The sequence below is a fragment of the Mauremys mutica genome, chromosome 19 (genome assembly GCF_020497125.1).
Source record: "Mauremys mutica isolate MM-2020 ecotype Southern chromosome 19, ASM2049712v1, whole genome shotgun sequence".
In the NCBI taxonomy this organism is placed as follows: Eukaryota; Metazoa; Chordata; order Testudines; family Geoemydidae; genus Mauremys; species Mauremys mutica.
The window spans coordinates 19,972,212-19,998,615 of record NC_059090.1 but is presented as its reverse complement, the minus strand read 5'-3'; the positions used below and the strand labels follow the sequence as shown (position 1 = coordinate 19,998,615).

The 26,404-nt window shown below is 45.5% G+C and overlaps 1 protein-coding gene across 2 annotated transcripts; it reads left to right on the top strand.

Moving 5' to 3' along the window:
- The first annotated feature begins 8,943 nt into the window (after positions 1-8,943).
- Positions 8,944-23,669, top strand: MRM1 (mitochondrial rRNA methyltransferase 1). 2 transcript variants are annotated; one of them, XM_044994330.1, is made up of 6 exons: positions 8,944-9,027; positions 11,022-11,897; positions 13,299-13,392; positions 18,220-18,340; positions 22,617-22,736; positions 22,844-23,669. In XM_044994330.1, exons 2-6 carry the CDS (start codon positions 11,059-11,061, stop codon positions 22,882-22,884), a joined length of 1,215 nt encoding a protein of 404 aa, XP_044850265.1. In that variant the 5' UTR covers positions 8,944-9,027; positions 11,022-11,058; the 3' UTR covers positions 22,885-23,669. The 2 variants fall into 2 exon arrangements, with proteins under 2 accessions (XP_044850265.1, XP_044850264.1); XM_044994329.1 differs by lacking the exon at positions 8,944-9,027 and adding an exon at positions 9,313-9,765 and having other exon boundaries at positions 22,844-23,668.
- Positions 23,670-26,404: the final 2,735 nt, after the last annotated feature.

Here is a 26,404-nt window from a genome sequence, read left to right as displayed (position 1 = left end):
GCCTCTGAAAGATCATGGTAAATTAGGAGCCCTAAAGAGCATTCTTAGGCGGATTAGGTGGTGATGATATTTATCAGGGTTAGTTACAAGCAAGGACATGGCAATAAATGCAAAGTTAATAAGGATTGCTCTATACCTCCTCCTTTGGGTTGGGACTTGTTGGCACTCCAGTTGTGTCCAGTTGAGCATTGACAGGTTGTTCAGATCCACAACCTCTGCCCAAATGCTACAGTGATAAGTATGTTATAAATCAATGTACTGGAGCTAGACGGGTATAGCGCATGTGTCTGCGCATTAAAATCAACGGCAACAGTATCATCTGTTTTAGTGGGCTCAGGATCAGGCCTGTAGACAGATCATATAGACAGGGCACTGTCAGGGTAAAAATCAGGTTTCAATGGACATTTTCTAGCTGTGTTACTAATGGCAGAGGGAGAGCTCCGTACCTGCTTTGATGTTGAGGAATGACTTGGGTGACTTGTTCTCTTCAGGGAAGCAAATTAGATGATTTTTTTTTCTCTTAATTAAATGGCATTTCTATTGCAGGGAGGAGACTGACGCTTCTGGAGCAAGGCCTAGATCTGTTTATAAACTCATGCAACAGCAGATGGATACTACCCTGATGGGCACCTGATAAATGCAGTGGGTAATGTCTCATGAGACCTGTTGTTGCCATTGCTTCATTATTACATTGGAGTGAATCAGGAGTAATCCACTGAAGCCAAGTGGGTTACACCAATATGAAACAAACAGCATAAAGACACCTAAAAGTCTGCAGAAAACAGACCTTGGCTGGTGGAAAACTGCTGGCCCTGCCCCGTGGAGGAAGCTCATCGGGACATGGACAAAGTGCATTGCACTACAACACAGTAACTCTTCTCTCTCACTTCCCAGGGGCTATTTATAAGACTAGAAGGCTCATGAGAGCAGAAGGCCAAATACTGCTGGAAAATGGAAGAGCTCCCAAAGAATCCCAGTCTCGCTGACCTGCTCTGTCCCCCACCCATGTCTTCTTGGATCTGATCTCCAGGTGCTCAGGCATGCCAGAGTAGAATCGTCCTCTGCACTTCTGAGTTTAATTTTATTTTTGAGGGCGCAAAGATTAATTTTGTGTGTGTGTGTGTGTGAGAGATCGAGAGAGAGAGATCTGCACAATAAATAAATAAAGCTGGAGAGGAACATATGGGCCTGCTTGAAAATGCCATCTGCCAGCAGCAGCCTGCAACTGCTCTACATACCAGAGGGTAGGAAAGGCAAGTTGCTGTTGAATCTTTCGATTTCCTAAATGAACACATGAATAGGGCCTTGGGCCTTCTGATTTACACCTACACACACACAACTGCTTCCTACTGCCTCTGGTCTCCAATGCACGGCTGTAATTCAGCGATGAGTCTGAAATTAACTGTCTGCCTTAGCATCACAACACGGTGCTAGAGCCAGGTTAATGCACGCTCTGTAGAAATGAAGTAATCTATAAGTTCCTGTGTCTGTATATATCTTTTGTTTTTAAAGTGAGTTGCTAATGATGTAAGGTCTTTTAATTGATCTGGGATAATAATAGTTTGTACTGTTACACTGTGTTTATCACATGGTGCAGGGCAGAAAGGACAACTGGATTCACCTCTCCTGTGTAGCATGCTCGACTTTTATGGAGCTGGCTAACGGAGGCAGATGTAACAGCCCACAAGGATGAGGCAGAAAAGCCCTAGAAAGGGTTTAATTTGAAACACGCACACAGTGGAGACAAGCTAAAAGGGACAATGATGGTGTTTTTAGGCTCCACCTTTGACTAAGCTGAAAGTAGCGAATACGTTCCCCAGACGTGCACCCTCCTGCTCAGGAACAGCCACCCCTACAAAGGTTTGTGTTTGAAAAGGGCGTGTGGGGTCGAAATTAGCTGTTACCACTTTAGAAAGAGATCTTGGAGCCATTGTGCATAGTTCTCTGAAAACATCCACTCAATGTGCAGCGGCAGTCAAAAAAGCTAACAGAATGTTGGGAATCATTAAGAAAGGGATCGAGAATAAGACAGAAAATACCATATTGCCTCTATATAAATCCATGGTACGCCCACATCTTGAATACTGTGTGCAGCTGTGGTCGCCCCATCTCAAAAAAGATATATTGGAATTGAAAAAGGTTCAGAAAAGGGCGACAAAAATATTAGAGGTATGGAATGGCTTCCATATGGAAAAGAGATGACTAAAGGGGGACATGATAGAGGTCTATAAAATCATGAATGGTGTGTAGAAAGTAAATTAGGAAGTGTTATTTTACTCCTCATAACACAAGAATGAGGGGCCACCAAATGAAATTAATAGGCAGCACGTTTAAAACAAATGAAAGGAAGTATTTCTGCACACAACACACAGTCAACCTGTGGAACTCCTTGCCTGAGGATGTTGTGAAGGCCAAGACTATAACAGGGTTCAAAAAGAACTAGCCAAGTCCACTGAGGATAGGTCCATCAATGGCTATTAGCCAGGAGGGCGGGGATGGTGGCCTTAGCCTCTGTTTGCCAGAAGCTGGGAATGGGTGACGGGATGGATCACTTGATGATTATCTGTTCTGTTCATTCCCTCTGGGGCACCTGGCACTGGCCACTGTCAGAAGACAGGACACTGGACTAGATGGACCTTTAGTCTGACCCAGAATGGCCGCTCTTATGAGCCCTAATGTGGTCCTATAGGGAAGGAAAAACCCCGGAGCTATGTGGGGGGGGGGGTCCCTGGATCCATGGCTCCAGAGTGCAGCCTCTCTACACAGCTGCAGCTTCCCTCCAAGTCACGAGATGAGCAGGGAGTGAACAGAGTCAAGGCTTTGCCTTCCCAACCACTATGGCAGCCGGCAGAGCTGGCTGGCTGCGGGGGGATGGATGCTGCACCCTTTTCAGGGCTGCAGTAAATTATTCCCCCTAGCCCTGAAGCAAACGGGACGGCAGGGAGAAGGGGTGACCCTGCATTCCGGAGCAGCACCCGCTGCCCCACACTCACGTCTGTGTCTAAAGGCTCAGTCTGGCCCAAATAAACTTGCGCTGATGTTGTGAACACTTTTTGAGTCACTTGTGAAGCCCCGTCCCCCGTGCTTTGTGCTCGCTCTGGGCACCTACTCAATGCCAGGAGCGGCACTTGCGGTGGCGATTATTTGTTGCTTAGACAGCGCCACAGGTGGGCATAGGGCTTTACTGTACTTCACGCTGATGGAGCCGCTGCGCCAAAGAGCTTGCAGACTAGGTGTTGAATCTTAAACCCTTCCAGCTGTGTGCTGGGCTTCCTACATGGAGCAGTCCCATTGAAGTCACTGGGGCTCTTGCAGTGGGGGTAGAATTAATAGACTCTCAGGCCAGATGGGACCTTTATGATCATCTCATCTGATCTGACCTGCACAACACAGGCTGCAGCCTCTCACCCAGGAATTCCTGCATCTAGCCTGATAGGGCTGGTTCAAACTAAAGACCTGTTACTGCTTTCCTTGAAAACAGTGGGTGTTTTGCCACTGACTTCAGTGGACATTACCACTAAAATGCTACTCTAAAGAGCTTGAAGATCCTTCAGGATAGAAAGTCCTAGATTAAGTTAGCACAATGGGCTCCTGGTCCATGACTGGGACTCCTTGGTGCTGTGGTAATACGAATAATAAGAACTAACGGTACTGAACTGAAGTGGGTGGAGCTGCATTGCTGTGGGCCCAGCGGCTTGGAAGGCAGTCTCTTAAGAAAGGAGATTGTCTAAATAAAAGTGGCTTGTGCAGGGTTCACTGTACACATGCGGAGAGATAACACTGGCTCTGTTTAGGGGAGTCATGCGCAAGTTGCCTGTGTAAATCAGCATAGCTCCATTGAAAACAATGGCGATAATGCTGATTTACACCAGCTGGAGGCTGGCCGAGGAAGCACAGCTGTGCAGGACTGAATGCCTCTGACCATACGCATCTCGGCGCCCAGAGCCAAGCAGTCTGAAGATAGCTCCTGACACCCCCTGACACTTGATGGCGAAAGCCAAAAAATTCATTATGATGTAGAAAAAAGTTTCATTATCGCTGCAGCCACTTTGCTATTTAATTGAGCCGAGGGGGAAAAAAAATCTGATTTATTTCAAGGCGCGTTAAAGGTCTGTGCTCCCAAACAGGCACTTCCCATCCCAGCTGAAATAGCCCATAAGGGCTTTCTAAGGAGACAGAGCGCTTATCCGTCCCTAATAATATTTTTTATGTGGAGTAAAGAGAAGAACTAAGTGGCAGGGTTCCAATGCCACCAGCCCGATAGTCAGCCTAACGTGCTATTACGTTGCAGATTGCGAAGCTGAGGCCAAGGAATTGTTTTCTTCTGTTCTGTTACCTTGCCATTGGTTCAATCACAACTCTACTCCACCTGGGTGGTGCATGTGTTGTCTCTGGGTCACAGGCAAAGTGTAACAGAATAGCACCTTCTATGACCATGTTGTGCAGTCATGTGTGTCTTCACAGCACAGACAACCCTGCAGCTAGCCTATGCCAGCCGACTTGAGATCACAGGGCTCAGGCTGCGGGGCTGTTTCACTGCTGTGTAAACTTCTGACCTCAGGCGGGAGCCTGGGCACTGGGACAGTGTGGGGTGGGAAATGGGAGTTAGGTGCCTAAATGCCTTTGATGATCTGGATCTAAGTACTTGGTGCAGAAGTGCAGCTTGCGAGCTGAAGTGTGTACATACACCAGCCAAGCTGCTGCTGGTTCTGAACACACACAATCAATGAAAGTACATTTGCCTTTATGCCCACTGTGGGTAGTGTATTACAGGGGTCAGCAACCTTTCAGAAGTGGTGGGCCGAATCTTCATTTATTCACTCTGATTTAAGGTTTCGCATGCCAGTAATACATTTTAACGTTTTTAGAAGGTCTCTTTCTATGTCTATAATATATAACTAAACTTATTGTTGTATGTAAAGTAAATAAGGTTTTTTAAAATGTTTAAGAAGCTTCGTTTAAAATTAAATTAAAATGCAGAGTTCCCCAGACTGGTGGCCAGGACCCGGGCAGTGTGAGTGCCACTGAAAATCAGCTCGCGTGCCGCCTTTGGCACGTGTGCCATAGGTTGCCTAACCCTGGTGTGTTATTACAAAAACTAACACTCACTCTTTCCACGTTCAAAGTACTGTACAAACATGAGTTCATGCTCCAAACATCCCAGAGAGTCAAGTAGTACCGTTCCCATAATACAGATGGAACAAATGAGACTCAGAGAGGTTAAAAGAGATGGCCAAGTCAGTCAGTGGCTGGGCCAGGATTAGAACTGGGTTTGTTCTTCTAGCTGGTGTTGCCTCTCTTCACATCATCAAAGTCCTTTACAGGCATTAATTAAGCTTCACAACACCTAGGTAAATGGTATTATACTCATTTTACAGAGGGGTAAATTGAGTCCCATATCGTTGGCCAACTACTGGACATCAGTGTCTATGGTATGTCTACACTAGCACTTTGGTATAACTTATGTCACTCCGATGCGTAAAAAACCCACCCCACTGAGTGACATAAGTTATACCGACAGGTGGGCTCTCTCCAAAGAAATAGCAAATGTAATAAATATAACACAAGAAAACATGTCAGATGCCCCTGACTAGGAGCCATGAAGAAATGTGGAGTATTATGTCCTCCTGTGGTGCCTTGGAATGCAGCATAAGCAATTGTGAAACGTGCATAGGCAGAACCATCAAGAAAACAGATCCCAGGGGATAGAATGGATCCTTTCCAGGCCCTCAGCCCAGCTAGGTTATTTGTAATCATTATATGCTGCAGCCTCAGCCTTAACTGCACTGAACATCATAAGTAAGCTGCGGGGAGAAGGCAGCAGCAAAGATTGATTTGGTCTGTTCCTGTAGCAGAAATCCAGAGGGCGATGTCCCCAGGGCACTGCAGTCAGCGTGCAAAGATTCCTTCTATTTCTAGAACCTCCTGTCCTGGAGGAGAAAACAAAGTGAGTCTGCAGCTCTGAACCTATGATGGCTCTTTCTGTGGATCCTCCCAGCCTGCGTCTGGGCACCACAAGGGCTCAGCAGTGCTGCGAGGACAGCTGCTCCACTGGCTGCGCAACAGGGGGGTGTGAATGACTAGCAAAAATACAGACTTTGCTTCTGTTTTCAACAATGCAGCCCAGGGGGACTGGGACTGTGAGTGTTTGTAGGACAGCTCCTTCCATGAGCTCTCTGCCTATGTTGAGTCTAGTTCTACATACTGAGCTCTGCTGTAAGGACTTATTCAAATATCTTTGATTATTAGAGATAGGAGGAGAGTCACTTCCCTGCCCTCTCGTAATATTTAAACAACATGGCCTAGAGGGAAAGGCAGACAGGGCACTCATCAGAAGGTGATTGTTACTGGGGGTGCAAGTGCGTCAGGCAGACCCTGGGCTCCTGTGGGAATGTTCTAACGAGCCCATCATTAATTATAACGAGTTATTAACAACAGCAATCTAGAGCAAAACCCTTAATCTGTCTCCAGGCTCCTTCAGCTCACTGAAAGAAACACTTAACTCTCTTCCCCCCCCCCCCATGTACACCCATCCCACTCCTCAATGCTCCACCTGATCTTTGGATGGAAGGTCCACGTACAGTATTATTGTTGTAGAAGTATCCCGAGCACAAGGTTGTGACTGTACATAACCAGCTGTCGCTCTGTTTTCTCAGCGTCGGAAAGCAGGATGTGCATTGCTTGCGAGTGCCAGAGAACGCAAACTGGCAGGAGAGCAGGATGGCACATTGTGGGCACACACCTGCCATGTATCACAGAATTTGTGGGGCAGCCTAGATTTTGTCCAATCAATCCCACATCCTGAAAGCTCAGCTTGTAGCACAATATCCAGTCCCTCTGATACTGTAACAGTTTTGTGACTCAAATGACACTAGGGGTAGATCTTCACTTGGAAGTTGTACTAATATAACTATGTCTGTTAGGGGTGTGATTTATCCTGCTATAACTGTAGTTTAGGTAGAATTATACCATTATAAAGTTGCATTAAACTGGTATAGTTATTCCCCTTCCTGTATGAAAATAGCTAAACCAGTATAGAGGTCCTTTCTACTGAATCCACGTGAGGAAGGTTCCACTGCTTGCCTATGCTGGTTTATTAAAGGGTACAACTTTCTATTGTAGATGAGGTCTCTGTCACCAAATTTCAGAGAAGCAGCCGTGTTAGTCTGTATCTGCAAAAAGAACAGGAGTACCTGTGGCACCTTTGAGCATAAGCTTATGCTCAAATAAATTTGTTAGTCTCTAAGGTGCCACAAGTTCTCCTGTTCTTTTTGTGTCACCAAATTGTATCAGTATGTGATGCCACCACCTTCTGACGTCATGATACAGCCTCACCTGATCATTTAACATGCAATGTTGTATCAGGATATGGCAAATCCGGAGGTCTGAAAAGTGGCAACCTTAGTCCATCATCACTGTGCTTTTAGCAGCAGGCCACGCCCAAGCCACGAGCTGGCATTTTAAAACTGTTGCAGCTTTTTCTTTGAGCGGAGCTGAGACATTTGGTCTTCAGCAGAAGAAGCTGCACTTTTAAATATGCATTTTCAAGCACAAGACTGAGCCAGATTTCACTGAAGCCAATGGAATTACACCTGGGATGAATTTGGCTCTGTAAGATTTGTTTATATTGTCAGCCTTGTCAAGCATCTCTTTACCCTAACTGGATTTTAACATTGTTCATCAGGAGGGTTTCTGTGTATTAGTAGAAGCCAAGCTCCCTCTGCTGGCTACCAAGGAGTCAAACATCTTTAGCAACTTGGCCCATTCTCTCCCATGCCCGAGGTTCACTTGACAGTGGGGGAAATGATATCGAGGTGTCAAACTAGGACAGATAAAGAGCTGGTCCCTGTCTTTGGGAATTTCTGAAGACATGCATCGCTTTACAATAATAGTAATAATTGCCAAGAAGTTACATTTTCCAAGAAAATATCAGCAAAGCTGGAGACCTGGATATCACTCCCAGCTCTGCTGAGTGACCTTGGCAAGTCCCTTCACCTCTCTGTGCCTCCGTCTCCCCTTTAGCTGTCTTGTCTATTTAGAATGGAAGCTCTTTGGGGCAGAGACTGTCTCAGAGCACCTAGCACAAGGGGGCTCTGATTGCCGTTGGGGTCTCAAAGTGCTACTGTAATACAAACTAATACATACAATAAAGGATAGAAAATCATCATAATAAATGATGTCTTTACAAAAGAAGCTTCTCTCTCAGGCCGTGGAATCATTTAGTGTGCAACTGAAGCCACAGTAGGTGGGTTGGAGTCAAAAGCTTGTGCTCATCGTGAGATTGTGTGGTGTGTGTGTGTGGGGGGAATTTTCCTGAGCGTGGCAAGCAAGGCAAATTTGCAGGTGCCAGGCAAGGTCTCTCCTCTCAGTGCATGCTGCCAAGGCGCTGTTTTCACTTTGATAGTCCAGCCATGGGTCCTGAGCATCTGCCGGAGTCAGCATGATTATTCCCAGCCTTCGGGCACAGCTGCCGGGCAGGGGTGGGCCCCAGGGTGACCAGATGTCCCCATTTTATAGCAACAGTCCCGATATTTGGGGCTTTGTCTTATATAGGTGCCAATTACCCCCCTATCCCCTGCTCCGATTTTTCACCCTTGCTATCTGGTCACCCTAACGGGCCCACAGACGCCCTGCCGGGTAGGAGGCACTCCTCTGGGAGATGGCTATCTGCAGGGAACGGTGCACACACCGGCCCACTGCAGGGCCCATGCACGGTCACCCCGCCATGGGAGACCACCTTGGGGGGCGTGCACCGGCGCTCTCGGGCTGCGCCAGCACATTGCAGGGCATGCAGGACGCATTGGTCGCCCGGGGCAACCTCCAGGGCGCAGCTGAGCTCCAGCACTGCGGCCCCTGGGCCCTGCCCAGCTGCCCCTAGAGACCTGCTGGAGCCTGAGTGACCCCAGGCGCCCGCGGGCACGCTCCGCACCAGACAGCGCCTAACCAGCAGGTGGCGCTGCAGCGCAGGGCGGCCCCTCTGTCCCCTCCTCTCTATGGTGGCGCGCGGACCCGGAAGTGGAGTGTGAGGTAGGGGAGTGGGGGGGGCGCGCGGGAGTCTCAGTCGCCCCCCCCCCCCACCTCGGGCTGCTACCGAGGGGGCGGGGGCGGGGGTCTGGGTGACCCCTCCCCCAGCCTGAGCAGACTGGAGCCGCTTCCCCGCCCCCCCCCCGGTGCTGCCTCCCGGGTGTCTCGCCCCCGGCGCCCAGGCCCGGCTCGCTTCCCCCAGCCAGAGCCCGCGGGTAACGGCTCCTCCCCGCCGCGCGCGGGGGCTTTTCCAGCCCCGCAAAACTCCGTTTCCCGCCGGGGGGGGGTTGAGCCGAACCCGCCTCCCCCGCCTCGGGCGGGCGGAAAGCGTTAGCCCCGCGCGGCAGCCTGGCGGCGGGTCCCGTTCTCCTTTGCCCCAGAGCGGGCCCTGTTTCTACCGGACTCACCCGCCCCCCGTCACCGGCGCTGGCTGGGCATCTCCTGCGTATCCTCTTGTTACACAAGGGAAACTGAGGCAGAGAGACTCGGACTCGCCCAGTCAGAGCCGCATAAGAAGCCCGTGGCAGAGCTGGGGATTGAAGGGAGCGCTCTGGAGTCCCGCCCCTGTCAGCCCTAAAACCCGCTCGTCTTCCGCACCCCCCACCCCACCCCGGAGGCTGTTTGTTTCCATCTTCTTGTAAGGCGGCTGGACAGCAGACTAGTGCCTTGGTGCTCTGGTTTGCAACCCCAGCAAGCACTGGAGATGCCTGAAGTTTTGCAGTGAGGATCTCTGCAGACTTGGTGCTTAGCCCTGCTTATTGTTTTTGTCTCTGTAGCAATATATTAGACTAATAAAGCTGTGGCCAAGAGGGGAATGGGGATGGTCCAGTGGTTAGGATACAAGCCTAGAAGGTGGGAAACCTTGCGTCATGTTCCTGTTCTGTTACAAACTTCCTGTTTGACATTGAGTCAGTCACTTCGCCTCTCTGTGCCTCAGTTCCCCATCTGGAAAATTGGGATAATAATAATAGCTAGTTCTTATCTAGCGCTTTTATCAGTAGATCTCAAAGCACTTTACAAAGGGGGGGAGTCATTAGCCCCCATTTTACAGATGGGGAAACTGAGGCATGGAATGGGGACGTGACTAGGCCAAGGTCATCCAGTATGCCAGTGGGAGAGCCCAGAATAGAAAAGGACTTTCCTACCTCATGAGGGTATTGTGATAATAAATATGTTACACTTTGCAAGGTGCTCAGTATGACAATGAGGGCCATATAATAACCTAAAGTAGACTATATTCAGTGTGAACAAGTTCTGCTAGTTGAGTTTATCACTGTAAATAATATGTATATTCTTCTGTATATTTCCTTCATGGAGATCATCAATAATATATGATGTAGACAGGTAATACTCAATATGACAACTTTATTGCAAATCTATGAAATACTCTCTCATATGGCACAACCTATGGCTTCTTAAGTCTGTTGATACAGTCAGAAATGCTTGCAGTATATAGATGTGTATTTAAAAGAAAATCATGCAGGGAACATTCTTGACCATGACTATGAGTTAATGTTATTGGCCAGAGGTTGAGGTGGGCTGGAGTGGTGAAATAGAGGACCAGATCATAAACTGATCTAAATTGGCATAGCATCTTCTATTTGAATGGTGCTAAACCAGTTTCCACCAGCTCAGAATCTGGCCCAGAGTATTTACTATAGTTTGAGAGTCAAGCGGGCCACTTTGTGTGGCTTACATGTGGCCATCAGTGAAAGATTCTGCAGTTTGAACTTAGCTAATTCTGTTTGTGATGCATGAGCCAGAATGGAATCCAGCTCATTCTCCAGTGAGCATATTAGGCTAATATTAAAAACTTGTTTTAGTCAGCAAAGAGCAGCTATGACTTGGAACACAGGCAGAGAGTAGAGTGGAAGTTAAGAGTAAGGTTTCCATTTGTAAATAGTCCTTTTTCTGATCATAAGCATGTTTTAAAATTGTAAATATTAGTGGGATATTAACCCACATTGCATAACTAGCCCATTATCTCCTTTTTCAAGGGATAGCCATTCCGACGGAGGAGACTTGAATGGTAGAATGGCCTTTGTGGTGGTGATGGTGCAGATCTTTAAGTTCAACATCTGGAAAGCTGCAAGACTTTCATTTCCTTTTAGTTGCAACAGTCATTTTCGGGCAGTCCAACATTTTTTGGCTCAGGAGAAGGAGCCATCGCAATCTTCATCACCCACAGGGTTTGGGAATGGAGGAAATTCACACCACCACAGCAGCCACGAGCTTCCAGTATTGGGAGTTGGGGATGCTGCTGCACGAGTGATCCCCAAATCACATCCTCCTCCCAAAAGCTATAAAGGCCTCACCCCTCAGAAGAATTTGCGGTGGCAGTGGAAGTCTAGAAAGAGAAGCACTGAGCAGGCTGCATCTTCCAGTGAGGAATTTAGGAACCTGAGAGAGGATGACTTTTCAAAAGAGCAGAAAAGACCAATGCCAAAGCCTATGTCCATTGAAAGGACCAAAGGTTCGGAGATCTTGTTTGGCATTGCGCCCTGCTCCCTGGCTCTCTCACAGTCAAAGAGGGACTTTTTCCAGTTGTTCCTCAAGTCGGACAGCAGCTGTGCACGGCCTGTGATGGAAGAGTTTGCCCAACGAGCTAAGGCCTGTGGGGTCCCCGTGCACCATGTCAGAAGGCAGGTGCTGGATGCTCTTTGCAAAGGTCGAGTCCACCAGGGAGTTTGCTTAGAGGCCACTCCTCTCCATCCTAGCAGCTTGGAAGAAGCTGAAGCTCCCCAGGTTGGTCTGGGCACACAGCTGATTTGGCTGGTGCTGGAGCAGATACAGGATCCTATGAATTTGGGTGCAGTGCTGCGTTCCGCGTACTTCTTAGGAGTTGACAGAGTGGTGACCAGCCAAAAGGACAGGTAAATTTTATGCTTTGCTTCTGTGGTGGGGTTTCCTGTTCACATTACCGCTGTCTTCCAAAGGATGTTACTATCTTGCAAATTTGTATAGCTCCTTTTACCCCAAATGACCCCCAAAGCATGCACCAAACAGATATAGAAACTACACTGGCTGCTGAAGCTCTGCATGTGGGAGGCAGCATGGCCTAGTGGATAGAGCACGGGTCTGGGGAGACCTGGCTTCTATTCTCAGCTCTGTCCTGGGCTCAGTTCTGTGCTGTGCACAAACACACACCCAAGCAGATTACCAGGTGTCCACAGCTCCTAAGTGGAGTGTATAATTTGATTAAAAAGGCACAGGTACTGCTAGTCAGAACAGCCCTGAATTCTTTTCTACCCTAGGTTTTTTTCTTTCTTTCCATGGTCTGTTTATTCTAGTCACTCTGCCTCTAGATTCAAAAGTGCAAGACTGCTGCTTGCAGGATTGCAAGCATTTGGCCGGGTCCCTGCTGTTCTCACTCCAGGGATGAATGCATTCTTGCACCTCTGAGCTGTGCTTTTCTGTTCAATATCATTTGCTGAGCCACTCCACCACTGTGTGTTTTTTTGAAGATATATTTTAATGCAGAGGGAACATGATTATTTTGTAGTGGAACTATTAAGGTCGCACCCAGAGGCCCCAGTCAGGGAGCAGGGTGCCACTGTGCTAGGCACTGGACATGCAAATACCATAAAGATAATCCCTGCCCTAAAGAAAGTACAGTCTAGTATAAGATGAGAAACAACAGGTGGAGATGGACAGACATGGGGAGCACAAGGGAATAGCAAGAGGATTATGAGCAGGGTGATGAGCAATGGTCCCAGCAGACCAGCAGCGTAACTATTGCATTGTAGGCATCACAGCAGATGTGATTTTAAGGAGGACAGTGTAGAAGCCTTGTGAGGCCCGTGATGGTGGGAGGGATGCTTGCTTCTCCCTGCCTTCTGAACAGCTTCTGCTGAGGGAGGCAAACGGGATTAGCCCTGCTGATACAGGTGTGTGGCAGGAGGGTCTCATGTATGCAAGGCTAGGATTCACACAGATTTTTAACAACGGGAAGAAGTCACCAGTGCAGTAGGTACATATAAAGATAGCCAGAGGTATTTAAACTTGGTTTGATGAGAAGTTTTGTTTTGTTACCATTTTTAGTTAGTCTTGGTGTTAATTGTGCTCAAAAGTGCTCCTCCAGTCTTATCCCTGTGTTCCTGTCAAAACCTCCCATTCCCTATAAGAAAGTGCATCTATAAAGTGAGGAGAATCATTTGTAAACTGATTTAAAGTGAGCCGTGAAGGCAATCGGATGAGCTAGCAAAAACAGTTTTTCAGGGGTTTTGTTTTGCTTTGTTTTAACATGGAATTTTTCTTGGCTTCTCTACTCACAGCTGCCCCCTTACTCCTACGGTGAGCAAAGCAAGCGCTGGAGCCATGGAGGTTTTGGAAGTATACAGCACAGATAATCTCCAGAGATTTCTGAAGGTAGAAGAGCCCAGCTTTCTTTCTTTTTTTCTTTGTCCTTTTACCACTAAAGGTCCCAAGAACTTTCAGGTCATCTCACCAGCTAGATCGTGTGGCCTGTCAGTAGGGGAGATCACCTTTTTACAACATTTGGTGCGCAGCTATAGGCTGTTACACACATCCCTGATCACAGAGATTTCAAAGGCACAAATGGCACCCAGCTCCCAGTTTCACTTACTATCTATAGTTATAAGCTATATCTTTATCTATCAAGTAAATAAAGGCACTTGCCTGGGTTAATGTTTTTGAACTAAATATCTTGTAACCTTTTAGCATGAATATCCCTTAAACAGCGAAGGGAATTTAAAATAAATATGTATCAACTGCTTACTTTAGGCCTCCATACCATGTATTAGCTGAACAATAACAGCACTGCCACTTATTCTGATTCTCCTCAGCCATGAGAATCTGGTTCAGACACTTAATTATTTATTTGTATTGTGTTGGTGCCTATGACCCCAATCAGGGATTAAGGCCCCATTGTGCTAGGTGCTGTACAAATATATAACATGAAGATGGTTCCTGTCCCAGTGAGTTTACAATCTAACTAGATAAAAATCCCAAACTGTTTTTAGACAAGTAACAGCCTTGGCCCAAGGCGTCTGTGGGAGAACTCCCCACTGGTTGCAGACAGTGGTTCAAGCCAAAGGAGACTGTGCAGTGTCTGCTTTCTAAGGGAGCTAAAATCAGTAAATAAGTTGCAGTAAATGCATTGCAGGGCCGAGTGAGTAGCTCTCTCCATGTATCAATGGGTATACATTTTAATGCTTCATATAGGAACATTTTTATAAACTGAAACAAATAAAGGCACCTGCTTCCATGGTGTCAGGGTTGATGCTTTTGAACTAACCACCCTGTAATCCTTTTGAATAAATATCCCTTAAAGAGCAAAGGGAATTTTCAAAAGCACCTAAGTCACTTAGGAACACAACTCCTGTTGAAAGTCAATGGCATGTGTGGTCCTAAATCACTTATGTGCTTCTGAAAATCCCCCTAAATGTGCATAGAGAACAGATCTAATATTGATGTAACTTATGGATATAGTTTTCAGAATCAACTGAATCCCATTTTCAGGGATTTACGTTACTTTGAAAAATGGGATTTAGGCTCATGAGTCACTCAGATGCTTTTGAAATTTGTACCCTACACCTGTCACAGTGTGACTGACCCTTTAAGGGGAGATGGGTCCCAGCCCCACCGTGACACTTAACAGGTGGAGAGAATGATAATGTCACATGACAGGCAGGTCATGCGGCTAAATCAGGCTTTTTGAGGGGGAAGTTAAAAAGGGTGCAGGAGGATTGTGTGAGTAGGTCTGCACAGCTCTTCTTAGCTCCCAGGCACAGGACCTGGGAAGTGCAAGAGCTAGTACCTGCTAGAGAGGCTAGAGTGTAGAGACCAAGCGTGGTGAAGGACAAGCTTCAGCAGGGGGTTTGTTCCCTCTAGAACTTGGTATTAATAAACCAGATCCGGAGAAGGGGTGTTAGCTGATACACAAAAGCCTTTGTGAAGTTATTAAGGAGCCTGAGAGAAAGAAACTGAAGCAGCCACGTCACTGAGCCCAGAGCAAGTAGGCAGCTCTGCAGTCGCCTTTAGGAGCATGTCTGCACTGCAGCTGGGAGGGAAGACTCCCAGCCAAGGTGGACAGGTGCACTGGGGAGGGCTCAAGTGAGAACAGTAAAAACGGCTGTGTGGACATTGCAGCATGGACAGTGGTATGGGCTCACCAGATGAGCATGGATTAGGGTGACCAGACAGCAAGTGTGAAAAATCGGGATGGGGCTGGGGGGTAATAGGAGCCTACATAAGCAAAAGACCCAAAAATCGTGACTGTCCCTATAAAAGCGGGGGGCATCTGGTCACCCTAGCGTGGATCCACTGGGTCAGACAAGCTGATAATTGTGCGGCTAGTGCGTGCTACCACCCATGCTGCAACCTCCACATTGCTATTTTTAGTGAGCTAGCTTGAGTGGAGCTAGCGCCTGTCTGTCTTTCCTGGGCTGGGAGGTTCGCTCTCAGCTGCAGTGCAGACATACCTCTGTTGAGTTTGCGCATTGTTTCTCTGTCTTATGCACCACCAGCTACAGGCTGCTGCTCAGAGGCTGGTCACACGAGGGCAGCATTGTGCAGCAGTTAAAATGTAGAGGAAAAGAGAAACGGGGTGGGTTGAAATGCTGTGAATGCTGTGAACCTTGTTGGAGGGGCAGCTACAAAATGAATCTGGAGTTTTGAGCTCCATAATGAAGCCTCTGATGAATGACTCCATGGAAGGGGAAGAAGGCTTTGAAAAGACTCTTAAAACAAAAAAAAAGCTCCCATTGAACCTCGAATACCCTCCTGCACCCCAACACTCTGCCTCAGCCCTGAGACCCCTCCCACACCCAAACTCCCTCCTGGAGCCCGCACCCCAACTCCCTGCCCCAAGTCGGAACTCCCACCCACACTCTAACTCCCTCCCAGAGCCCACACCCAAACCCTCTGCCCTCTCCCACACTCTGAATCCCTCAGCCCCAGCCCAGAGCTCCCTCCTGTACCCCAAACCCTGGCCCCACCCCAGAGCCCATACCCCCAGCCAGAGCCTCACCCCTTCCAGCACCCCAACCCCTTGTGGAACCCCGGAACCTGCTCCTGCATATTGAACCCTCATTTCTGACCACACCTCCAGCCGGAGCCCTCACTCCCTTCTGCACCCCAACCCCCTATCTCAGCCTGGTGAAAGTGAGTGAGGGTGGGAGAGAGTGAGCGATGGAGGGAGGGAGGATGGAGGGAGCAGGGGCGGGGCCTTGGGGAAGAGGCGGGGCAAGGGTGTTCAGTTTTGTGTGATTAGAAAGTTGGCATCCTTACTTCTCATTAGAGAGAGTATCTGATCAGTTTTGGAGGAGTGTTTGGAGGCCAGTGAATTGCATGGACTTGGTGTTACAGAAATGCCTGTGGAGCTCACACTTGTTTGCTGTGTAGTTGTAGCTGTGTTGGTCCCAAAGTATTAGAGAGACAAGGTGGGTGAGGTAATATCTTTTATTGGACCAACGTTTGTTGGTGGAGATCCCAAGCAGTCAGTATTTTCCTCCCTGCATATCCTATTTTGACTACCAGAGAGGTACCGAGATGTCTAGCCCCCTTCCATCCAGTGCAAAGCTGGAAACCTTCTCCAGCCCCACCATAGATCTATGGCAGCCGGCGCTCTGGATGCTGGTGAGATAAAAAGCACATAAAAGATATTGATATTTAATTGAAACACCTGGAAGAATCACCGTGTTACTATAAAGCTCAATTTATTAACATTTGGGGCCATTGCTGCAGTCCATTTAATTGGACCCAGATTGGTCAGTCTAACCTGTGGCATCACAGGAGTGTAAATTTAATGTAGTCTAATGTAAAAAGTGCAGATTTCACAGGAAATGAGGTTGGCAAGAAGCAGTAACTTGACTCTTGTTAAAGTGGATTTTCTAGTTAAAGGGACCCTGGCCAAATTAAGGCACCTGTACTGAGATTTTGTCAAATAAAATGGGATTACTAGTCTTCTAAGATGCCACTCAACGAAAGTAAGGGAAGCAGAATTGGCCCACTAGTTAGATAAGGGCATTGGAAGCTGAAAGTGCTCAGAGTGTTTGAAAATCAGGTTGCATATTTAAGGGCATAATTTTAGGCATCCAAGTTTGAAAATTTTGGTTTGGGCTTCTTAAGACAGGTCTACACTTCAGGTTTTGCAGGTGTAGCTGTATTGGTTACAGGTGTGATATTTTTTTTAAGGATTTAGCAATGCTGGCAGAAATCCTAGTGGAGATGCAGCTACAGTGGCAAAAAATTCCTTTTGCCAACATAGTTTATTTTGCTCACCGGCCTGGAATAAGTTATGCCAGCAAAAGCACTTTTTTGCTGGGATAAGCTATGTGACAGATATTTGCAACCCCATGCCGTATCTTTGGGGGCATTGTGTTAAATTTATATACGACTATGTGGGAGGGTTACCACAGCTCTCCAGGAACTGGAAACAGTGGAGTTCGATTAAAGTGAATCACTTAGGTTGCAAACACATCCAGAGAGGTGCCACCCTCTTGGGAGGTTTGCATGTGCTGGTTCAAATGGGTTTTCCCAGAAACCAACAGACAAAGAAAGGGATTTTGGTATTAAAAGGCTGGGTTTGAACTGATCCAGCGAACGGACAAGAGGGATCCCGACCCTGTGGAAGGGTTGGAAAGATTTTGGCCTCCTAGGGCCTCATAAGACTGATGGGTAATTCCTGGTATGTTTCGTGTGTGTTTAAATCTGTTTACTGTTTTCTGTATGTTTTCTCTGTAATTCTTTCTACCTTTAGAAAATGTGTGTGTGCTTGGAAAGAGCTGTGTGGTAACTTGTGACAGCTGGGAATACACTGTTCATAGCCCTCAAAAAGAGCTGCAGGCTGGTCTGCTGGGGATGTCACAGCAGGGAGCTGTCCAGCCTTAAAAATCCCCGGTCAGAAGGGAGTGGGAGAAGGGTCCCTCCCAGAGCTCTGACTGGGAACTTCTGGAGTGGCCCACGGGGGTGAGGTTACAGGTGCAGTTACCCTGAAACTGTGGCAAGCTATCGCTACAGTTGCAGGGTTTTGCCGGTATAGCTATGTTGGTACACTTTTTAAGTGTAAACAAGACCTAGATGTATTAAAAAACGAACAAACCAGAAGAAACAAAGTAGGTTAGTTGCATGTTTGTGCTGAAAATCTAAAAGCTTATATGTGTATGTATTGTTCTTATAAATTTAAAGAACCTGGAATCATATTTTTCTTTTTTGTCCCCTTTTCTTTCTAAGGCTAAAACTGAAGAAGGCTGGGAAGTCATAGGAACAGTCAGCAAATCTGAGGTTGAGGATAAGGTCCCCGTCATCAGCTGCTTAGAGTTTCACTGGAATAAACCCACTGTTTTAGTATTAGGTATGGTACGCTGCAAAACTTTAACTGGGGTGAAGGTGCGTGATATGGAGATGTCACCTCTTAAGCTGTAGTGGCCAGGGAGGTCAGTGTTCATGGCTCTAAATTTGTAAGTGCTCAGACAGGTACATGATGGCATTTCTAAGGTGATGGGTGCAGGTAAGTCTCCATGCTATTCAGGCTTGGGCTGTACTGAGATTGCCAACAAGAGTGTCCATTACATGGGCAGAGTTGATAATGTGGACAGCTGCCCCAGCAGATATAGGATCTAGCTGCTCATTCCACACAGGTGGCTACCAAACAGCCATCAGTGGTTCTCAAGCAGGGATATGTGTACCGCTGGGGGTACGCAGAGGTGTACATCGACTCCTCTAGATATTTGCCTAGTTTTACAACAGGCTACACTAGCAAAGTCAGTACAAACTAAAATTTCATACAGACAATGACTTGTTTATACTGCTCTATACACTATATGCTGAAATGTAAGTAAAATGTTTATATTCAAATTGAATTATTTTATAATCATATGGTAAAAATGAGAACGTAAACAATTTTTCCGCAAGTATGCTGTGACACTTCCGTATTGTTATGTCAGATTTTGTAAGCAAGTAGTTTTTAACTGAGGTGAAATTTGGGGTTCGCAAGACAAATCAGACTCCTGAAAGAGGTACAGTAGTCAGGAAAGGTTGAGAGCCATGGAGATACAATATTAACTTTTGGTCACTTCCAACCTTCTTCTCATTTGGAGCGACTCTAGTTTGTTACTTGACCCCTGAGCAGTGCACATCCCTCCTCCCCCCAAACTTATCTTAAGCAGATAAAGGAGGTGATTGCAGTGAATTTGCCAAGATGGTGTCTTTTATGGAGAAATGTTTGAGTTTATATGGTCTGAATGGTAGAGAAGCAAGTGGACGTTACAGCTGAAGTAAGAAACATTGCAGAATCATCCAGGAATGCATATTTGGAAGCCCTTTTTGCTGCTTCATGTCAGCAGGCAACGAAGGTGGTTTGAACCATTGCACTGAAGGGTAATGTCATGCTGACGATCGGCCATGGAGGGGCTGTAATCCTGCCTGATACTACCATTTACTTGGCTCTGAAGACATTTCTTTAATTAAAATGTTTATTGAACTCCAGGAAATACTGACAAGACAACACAGCAAATCTGGCATCTCTACAAGATGTGTGGCACTATATTACAAAGGGAATAGAAAGGCTGGCAATGCAGATGATGGACCACAAAGAAATACATACCAGAAACGATGACAACAGCAAGAGAAAGGAAGAGAGCGAAAGTGACAGCAATGTCATTACCTTGAATTATGAGAGATTTCTCCAGGAAAAAGTCCAAATATTCTTTTGTCAGGGGAGACCGGAGGCTGATTGGTAGATGCATGAGAAGAGTTCCCAAACCTTACAACAGTAATGACTTCAACTCTCTACTGAGCACTAACTCTTCACTGAAAAGAAAATTGAACATTATGGAGTTGTGTGATACTGGAGTTGTTTGAAGAAATGTCCTAGATCTAAATATGTAGCGTACCTGTGGCAGCAAACAGAGAAGAGCAGCAATAAATTAGTGTGGAAGCAAGCTTCCCACACACTGTCTTATAAGAAAAGTGTTACAGACTTGAATTTGCCTTTCCAGCATCCTAGTCAGCTACAGGCTTGCTCGCTTGCCAAAGAGAATGATCTGAACAATATCTCTTAATGTTGTCTGTGTGCAAAGTCAATGCCTAAGGCAACAGATTGACTTCTCTAGAGACTGAAGGTCTCTGCATGGGCCGGGATAGGATTAACTCCCTTTCCTGTCCTGCCAGCTCTGCATATCCTTTCAGTTCTTGGCATGGGTGCTGAGTCTGGGAATAAGGGTACCTACTGTGGTTTTGTTTATTTGGACACCTGTCCACTTAGATCAATCAAATTCATTTTTAACAGGCCACTGAACAACCATCATCTTTTGGTCGCTGCTTATTTTGGCTGGATTTGAGCTGTCAACATCCAACGCTACAATAGTTAATGATAACATAAATTCTGGCCGTGATATTCAACATCATGCTTCATGGCGTAAGCCAAGTTCTAACTATGTGGTGTAGGAGGTTTCTTGCACTGTCCTCTGAAGCGTCAGGTGCTGGTCACTATGGAGATGAGATACTGGACTAAATGCGGAGGTGAAAGTAAGCCGGTCTGGTCTGGTACGGAGTACTGGCAGGAGCCGGTACACAGCCAACCGTACCGGCAGAGCGATTTAAAGGGCCCGGGCCTCCTGACAATTCTAGTAAGTCCTTTAAGTTACTTTCACTCCTGACTAAATGGACCATGGTCTGATCCCGTCTAGCCAATCCTAACTTAGAGATGAAAGGCTCTACATCCCACTGTCAAGCCTCCGAATCATCAGGCCACACCCTGAACAATATTACAGTCAGAAAGAAATAATTAAATGATTGCATTTCAGCTGCACTCTGAGAGACAAAACTATGAGATTAAAGTCAAAGAGCCAAAGTGGTAAATGTTTTGTGCAGCAATATAAACTAGCATCTTGTATTATTTTATCTGATTCCATCAGCACTCCCTCCCACGTCATTCTCTGTCTGCAAGTCTTTTTGCCCTGAATTTATGGGTTCTAATTATCTTAAGCGACTAAGGCCATAAAAAGCTTTGTAAAAGCTGGAAGCAAAATTGCTGCTTTTATTGGGAATCATAAGACCCTTATCAGTGAGAGAAAGGGAGTGTTCCATGAAACATGACATCTCTGACAATAGCTGTTGTCCCAAGCTGAAGGAACACACCAGAATATGAGCGCAAAAGGCTAATGAGACGAATGTTGCTTGAAGTTATAAAACTTTTCTGTATCAAATCAAGAAAAAGTAGAAGGGAAGGTGAAATCCTTGCTTTTCCCACCAATAGTGGTTGGGATACTAGCCAGGTTTGAGTCTCAGCTCTGCCTCAGACTGCCTGTGTGACCTTGGACAAGTCATCTTAGCTGCTCTGTGTCTCAGTTTCCAATCCATAGTATGGGAGTAATAGCACTGCCCTATCTCACCGGGGTGTTGAGTGGATAAATATATTAAAGACTGAGGCCCTCAGATAGTACAGCAATGGTGGCAATATAAGTACCTTAGAAAGACTGGAGAGATGATTTGGTGACAGCATCAGAAGATGGAGGCTTGCAGGCATGTTACAGAGACAATTCCAGCATGTAGGACAGCTGCTAGGTTCTAGAGTAATAAGTCTAAAATGCAGTAGAGATGGCCAGTTAACAATCCCTTTTTGGCAAGGCTCAGAAAGGGGTGGCTTCCTGTTCCATGGATCTATTCTGTTGGCTGCAGACGAGGGACCTTATTCTGTCTTTGTCTAAACTGTACCAGGTGCACCTGTGGAGCTCGATAAATAATGAACATGAAAATACCTTTTGATAATAGAGCTGATCTGGAGTCCGAGGTAGGGGGATGGTACTGGGGTTAGCCTGGGCCTTCTGTATTCATTTGTCTACAAGTGGAATTGTTTTAAGCAGCTCCCTTTCCATTTTCCTTTGTGACAATACAAGCCAAACTACTACTAATGACCTGGCATAGATTTCTACTCTGCTTCACTAGTGTATCAGGTCAAACATATTAGGGTTGTTGGATGGTTTAGCAACTAATCAATTGAAGCCTCTGGTTAAACTCTCTGTGTTCACGAGTTGCACCCAGCTGGTAGTACCGTCTACTGGAAAAGTTGAACAAGTCAATATCAATAGAGACAAACGAGTTGCTGTACCAGATCAGACCATTGGTCCATCAACCCCTATATCCAGCTTCCAGCATTGGACACTATGAAGCTTCCTCCTGTAATGTGCCTGGTCAACTGTGCATTGCTGTACATTGAGAATAGGGAAGGATTTCCCCTGGCCCTTGAAAGGGTGTTATGAGGCTTTGTAATGAAAGTGCTGCAGAAGCGCAAGGTATTAGCACTGGCTCAGAAACTCCCTAGACCTCCACAAACAAATCCAGATAGGTTGAAATGGGCCAGTAAGGAAAACTAGATACATTGCTGTCATTTGTTACCTCCGATTTCAATTTAACAGCTGGATCCTGCAAAACTACTCTTGATCATGTATATTGTCCTATCAAAGTCAATGGGACAAGTCCTGTGAGTCAGCATTTGTCAGGAGGGTGTTCTGGTTTTATTTTAAAAAGGCATTTGTTGACGGTTTTATTCATAAATCAGAGTTGTGAAAATGTGCGAAGTTGGCGACACAAATGCATGAACATACCCATACAATATCTTTTTTCTGCAGGGAATGAAGGGTATGGGCTATCTTTGGAGACACGAAGTTTGTGCCACAGGATGCTAATCATCCCTCCTGGAAGAATGTTGCAGCCTGGGATTGAATCGTTAAATGTTTCTGTTGCTACTGGTAAAAATAATTTAATCGCTTAAACTGATTGCAATTCCTGTTTCTTTAAAGATAAAAATTTTCAGGAAATGTTTCTATTAGTGATGCCTTTTTTGTTTTTTTTGCAGGGATTCTCTTGCATTTTATATGCAGCCAAAAAATAAAGTAACGGAATGTGATTTTACCGTGAATTGCATAGATCTTTAAAAATCCAACCCTTTTGAGCAGGGAAAACAGTTCAGTATTGTGTGGCTTCACTGACAATCAATAGAGGCAGAAACCCTGTTGCACTTTCCAGAGTCTTTGTACAACTGTGAGCTCCTGAGAAGCTAAGAAGAAAGTAAACATTGAACCTTCTGCTGTGGAATGTTCAACTTAAACTTTAGAAGGTTCCAGATACCATTCCAGGTTATGTCCAACGTCCTGCTCTCCAGGTTGTCTCTGCACGATGTTCCACCTGAGTACTGGATGCACTGGCTTCATCGAGCTTTGTTTAGACTGCTAAAAGCTCCAGGAACCTGTTGAATACATACTCCGAGAGAGGATTAAAAGAAAATGTGACAGAGAGAAAGCTAGATTTTAAAAACAGGTAGCCAAATCTCTGTGTTTACTGATGCAAAACAGCCATTAAAATAAATGAACCTTGTTTTTTTGTTTTTTTGTTTTTACACTAACACCCCTTCACAGAACTCATTCCCAGAGAGATCTTTGCTGGAATAAGGACTGCAGAATTGGGCCTGTTCTGTATTTTTTTCATAGTGTGATGGTGTTTCCCATTCCACATCACTGTTTGAACATCTGAAAACATGTTGCATTGAATTTGACTGCAAAATAGGTTGGTGAACGCAATCGTGTGACAGATGTGACCTATAATGAAACTCAGTTGAGGGGAAAAAAAGTAACCCATTGAAATAAAACTGTCTAAAGATTTGTCGTAGATTTGTATTAAATTGTTCCTTTTGTTCTCTCTCATATATAAACCCACCACATGATTAGTGAACCATGACACAGCATATTTGTGTGAGCTCTGGGGAAGGAACAAGGATATGGATTCACTAGCATGTTCTTTCATTCATATTGTGAATGTTCCTCTTTCATCATGGTTCTGTTCCTGAAGGATGCTGAACACCCCAGCACCTTCAACTCCCATTGAAGTCAATGGGAATTCATGACATTCAATATCTTGCCTAGCATTTGGGTGAGGGGGTGTGTGTGATGGAGGTTTCATTTGCAAATATTTCTGGCTTGAAAACCACACTTGTTAAATTATTGAAAACAAAATGAATGTTATCGCTTAGCACCTTGACTATTTTATTTAGTTACTGTGGCCCTTTGCATAGGATCACTCATTAACACTTGATTTACAGTGCCCTTTAGGGATAATTTCAAACAATTTAGCTTACTCCATCCCCCCCCTTCCAAATGAGCAGCTAAATCACTCAGAGAGACTAATTAGACTTGCCTTTGAGCTAAATGAAGTCTGTAAACTCTGGTCTGTGAATCTGAAAGTTTTTCAGATGCTTCAGGCCGGTGGCTGATTTCATAGGCTTTGGAAAAGCTGTGGTGTTTGCCAGCCCAGTCTCCAGTCTCCATTCCGTAGCCTGGATTTGCCTGGGCTTATTTAGTAGGAAGGCGATGTCCTAGCACATTTTCATGTACGTAAATCCCTTTTTGGGATGCTGTAGGTTCTATTAGATGCAGTGGGTCTGAATCTCTGTTACATTTGTAAATTGGTAGCGCTTAAAGGCCCCTATCAGGTTGGGCCTCATTGTGCTAGACGCTGCACAAGCAGATAATAAATGAAACCCTCCCTGCCACAAAGAACTTTCAGTCTAAACAATGCTATCTTCCCAATTTGTTGCTGTCAGGGGATTTGGTTTTTTTAGAGTAATACTTTCTTTGGTTGCTTTGTTTTTGCAGTTTCTCTTAATCACAGACCCTCTTTGGGGCAGTTATGGGGATGGCTCCTGCATTCCTGTGCAGACCCCAGAATTGCCACTGAAATTGATGGGAATTTCAGGGGTGTAAGGAATACGGGCTTGCCCCAAGGGCGAGATGCTCAACTGGTATAAATCAGTGTAGCTCCAGTGGAGCTACCTGATTTACATCAACTGAGGTTCTGGCCCATAGTCTTTTTCAGTATGCTACGGGAGATTCCATTCTTTACTTCACTCTCAGCCATTTCTCCGTCTTGTTCTTGACATGGGCCTAGGTTTCTGCAGAGATGTGTTGCCGTGAAATATTTCCTTTAGGGTGGATGCTTGGGAGCTAAAATGTACAGAGTCATAATAATCTTGCTGCTCATTAAGGTGCCGTTCCTTCAGGATTTCTTTTTGCATTATCTGAGGTGTGTGCCTCCGTCTTGCTATTTTCACTAGTATTTCTATTCAGTTATACTTGGCACTGAGGAGTCTCCTTAAAACCTTCTTGATGAAGCGAATAGTTTCTCAGAAAGGGAATGGACCTTGAAGCCTTGCACAGGCAAAGTTCATTGACGTTTGCCTTGTTTCTAAAACTAACCTGCCAAATGTTTTCAAGAACTGAATTGTCTTGTGGCTGCTTTGCACACACTATTTTTCCTTTGACACTGGCACCTAAATAGCCTGCCTTGTGCAGCTCATAGCAAGATCCCAGTGACTGGCCTTTGTTATAAAGTGTTGTTTTTGGCATTTCTTAAAGCATGGTTTCAAATTGTTTTTCCAAAGACAGACTCTGTGTACCTTTTTACATTAATAAAATAGAGGACTTGTTTATATGGGAAAGGCGCAATGGTATAACCTGAGGTGTGAATTTAAACCAGTAAATTTAAACTGAGTCAAACTTCTGTGTAGACACACTGATTTTGATATGGGAATAGCTTTTTTGAATTTAGCTTACATTGATTGAGAAAAGATTTAAGTTTAAACCAAAGAAAGTCCCCCTTAAACTAAAATAAGAGCATCCACATGGATTTACACTGGTTTAACTATATTGCTTTAAAAACGGATTACATGAAACCTTTGCAACTTTTCCACATAGACAAGGTCAGAGAAAAAAGTTAGCATAGAGGTTAAGGCATTGGTCTGGGACTTGAGAGAGAACGCTGACATTCGCTTTGCCACAGATTTTTGGTGTGACCTTGGGCAAGTCACTTAATCTTTCTGTGCCTCCGTTCCCCTTCTGTAAAAGGGGGATAGTAACACTTCCATTCTCCCACCTGTTTATTTACATTGTAAGCGCTTCAGGACCAAACTGTCTCTTTCCATCTGTTTGTATAGTGCTTACCAAACATTTCATATTAAGGCCTTTTGGTGTAACTGTAATACAAATGAATAATAGATTGTGATCATCTGTGTTTTGTGTTGAATTTTTGACATTTAAATTTTATTTGGCCTGATTTTCAAAGGTGCTGAGCACTTACGTTTCCTATTGCAAACCAGGGAAGATGTGGGTGCTCAGCATCCCTGCAACAGACTGGTTATGCTTAATTATATTTTCCCCTCCAACTCTTAATTGAGAAAATAAAACACTGGCCAAGCAAACAATTATTATTTTGTGAAACACAGCTCTTTGGAACTCAGATTCTTTGTATCATCAGATTTAAAGATGAGTGCTGTCTATTAGGTGACATTGAAACAACTGGTTGCTGGAGAGTAGTAATGCTTTTCTGGTGAATATATAGCATTTTAGTTTCCTGTGCAGAATGAGTC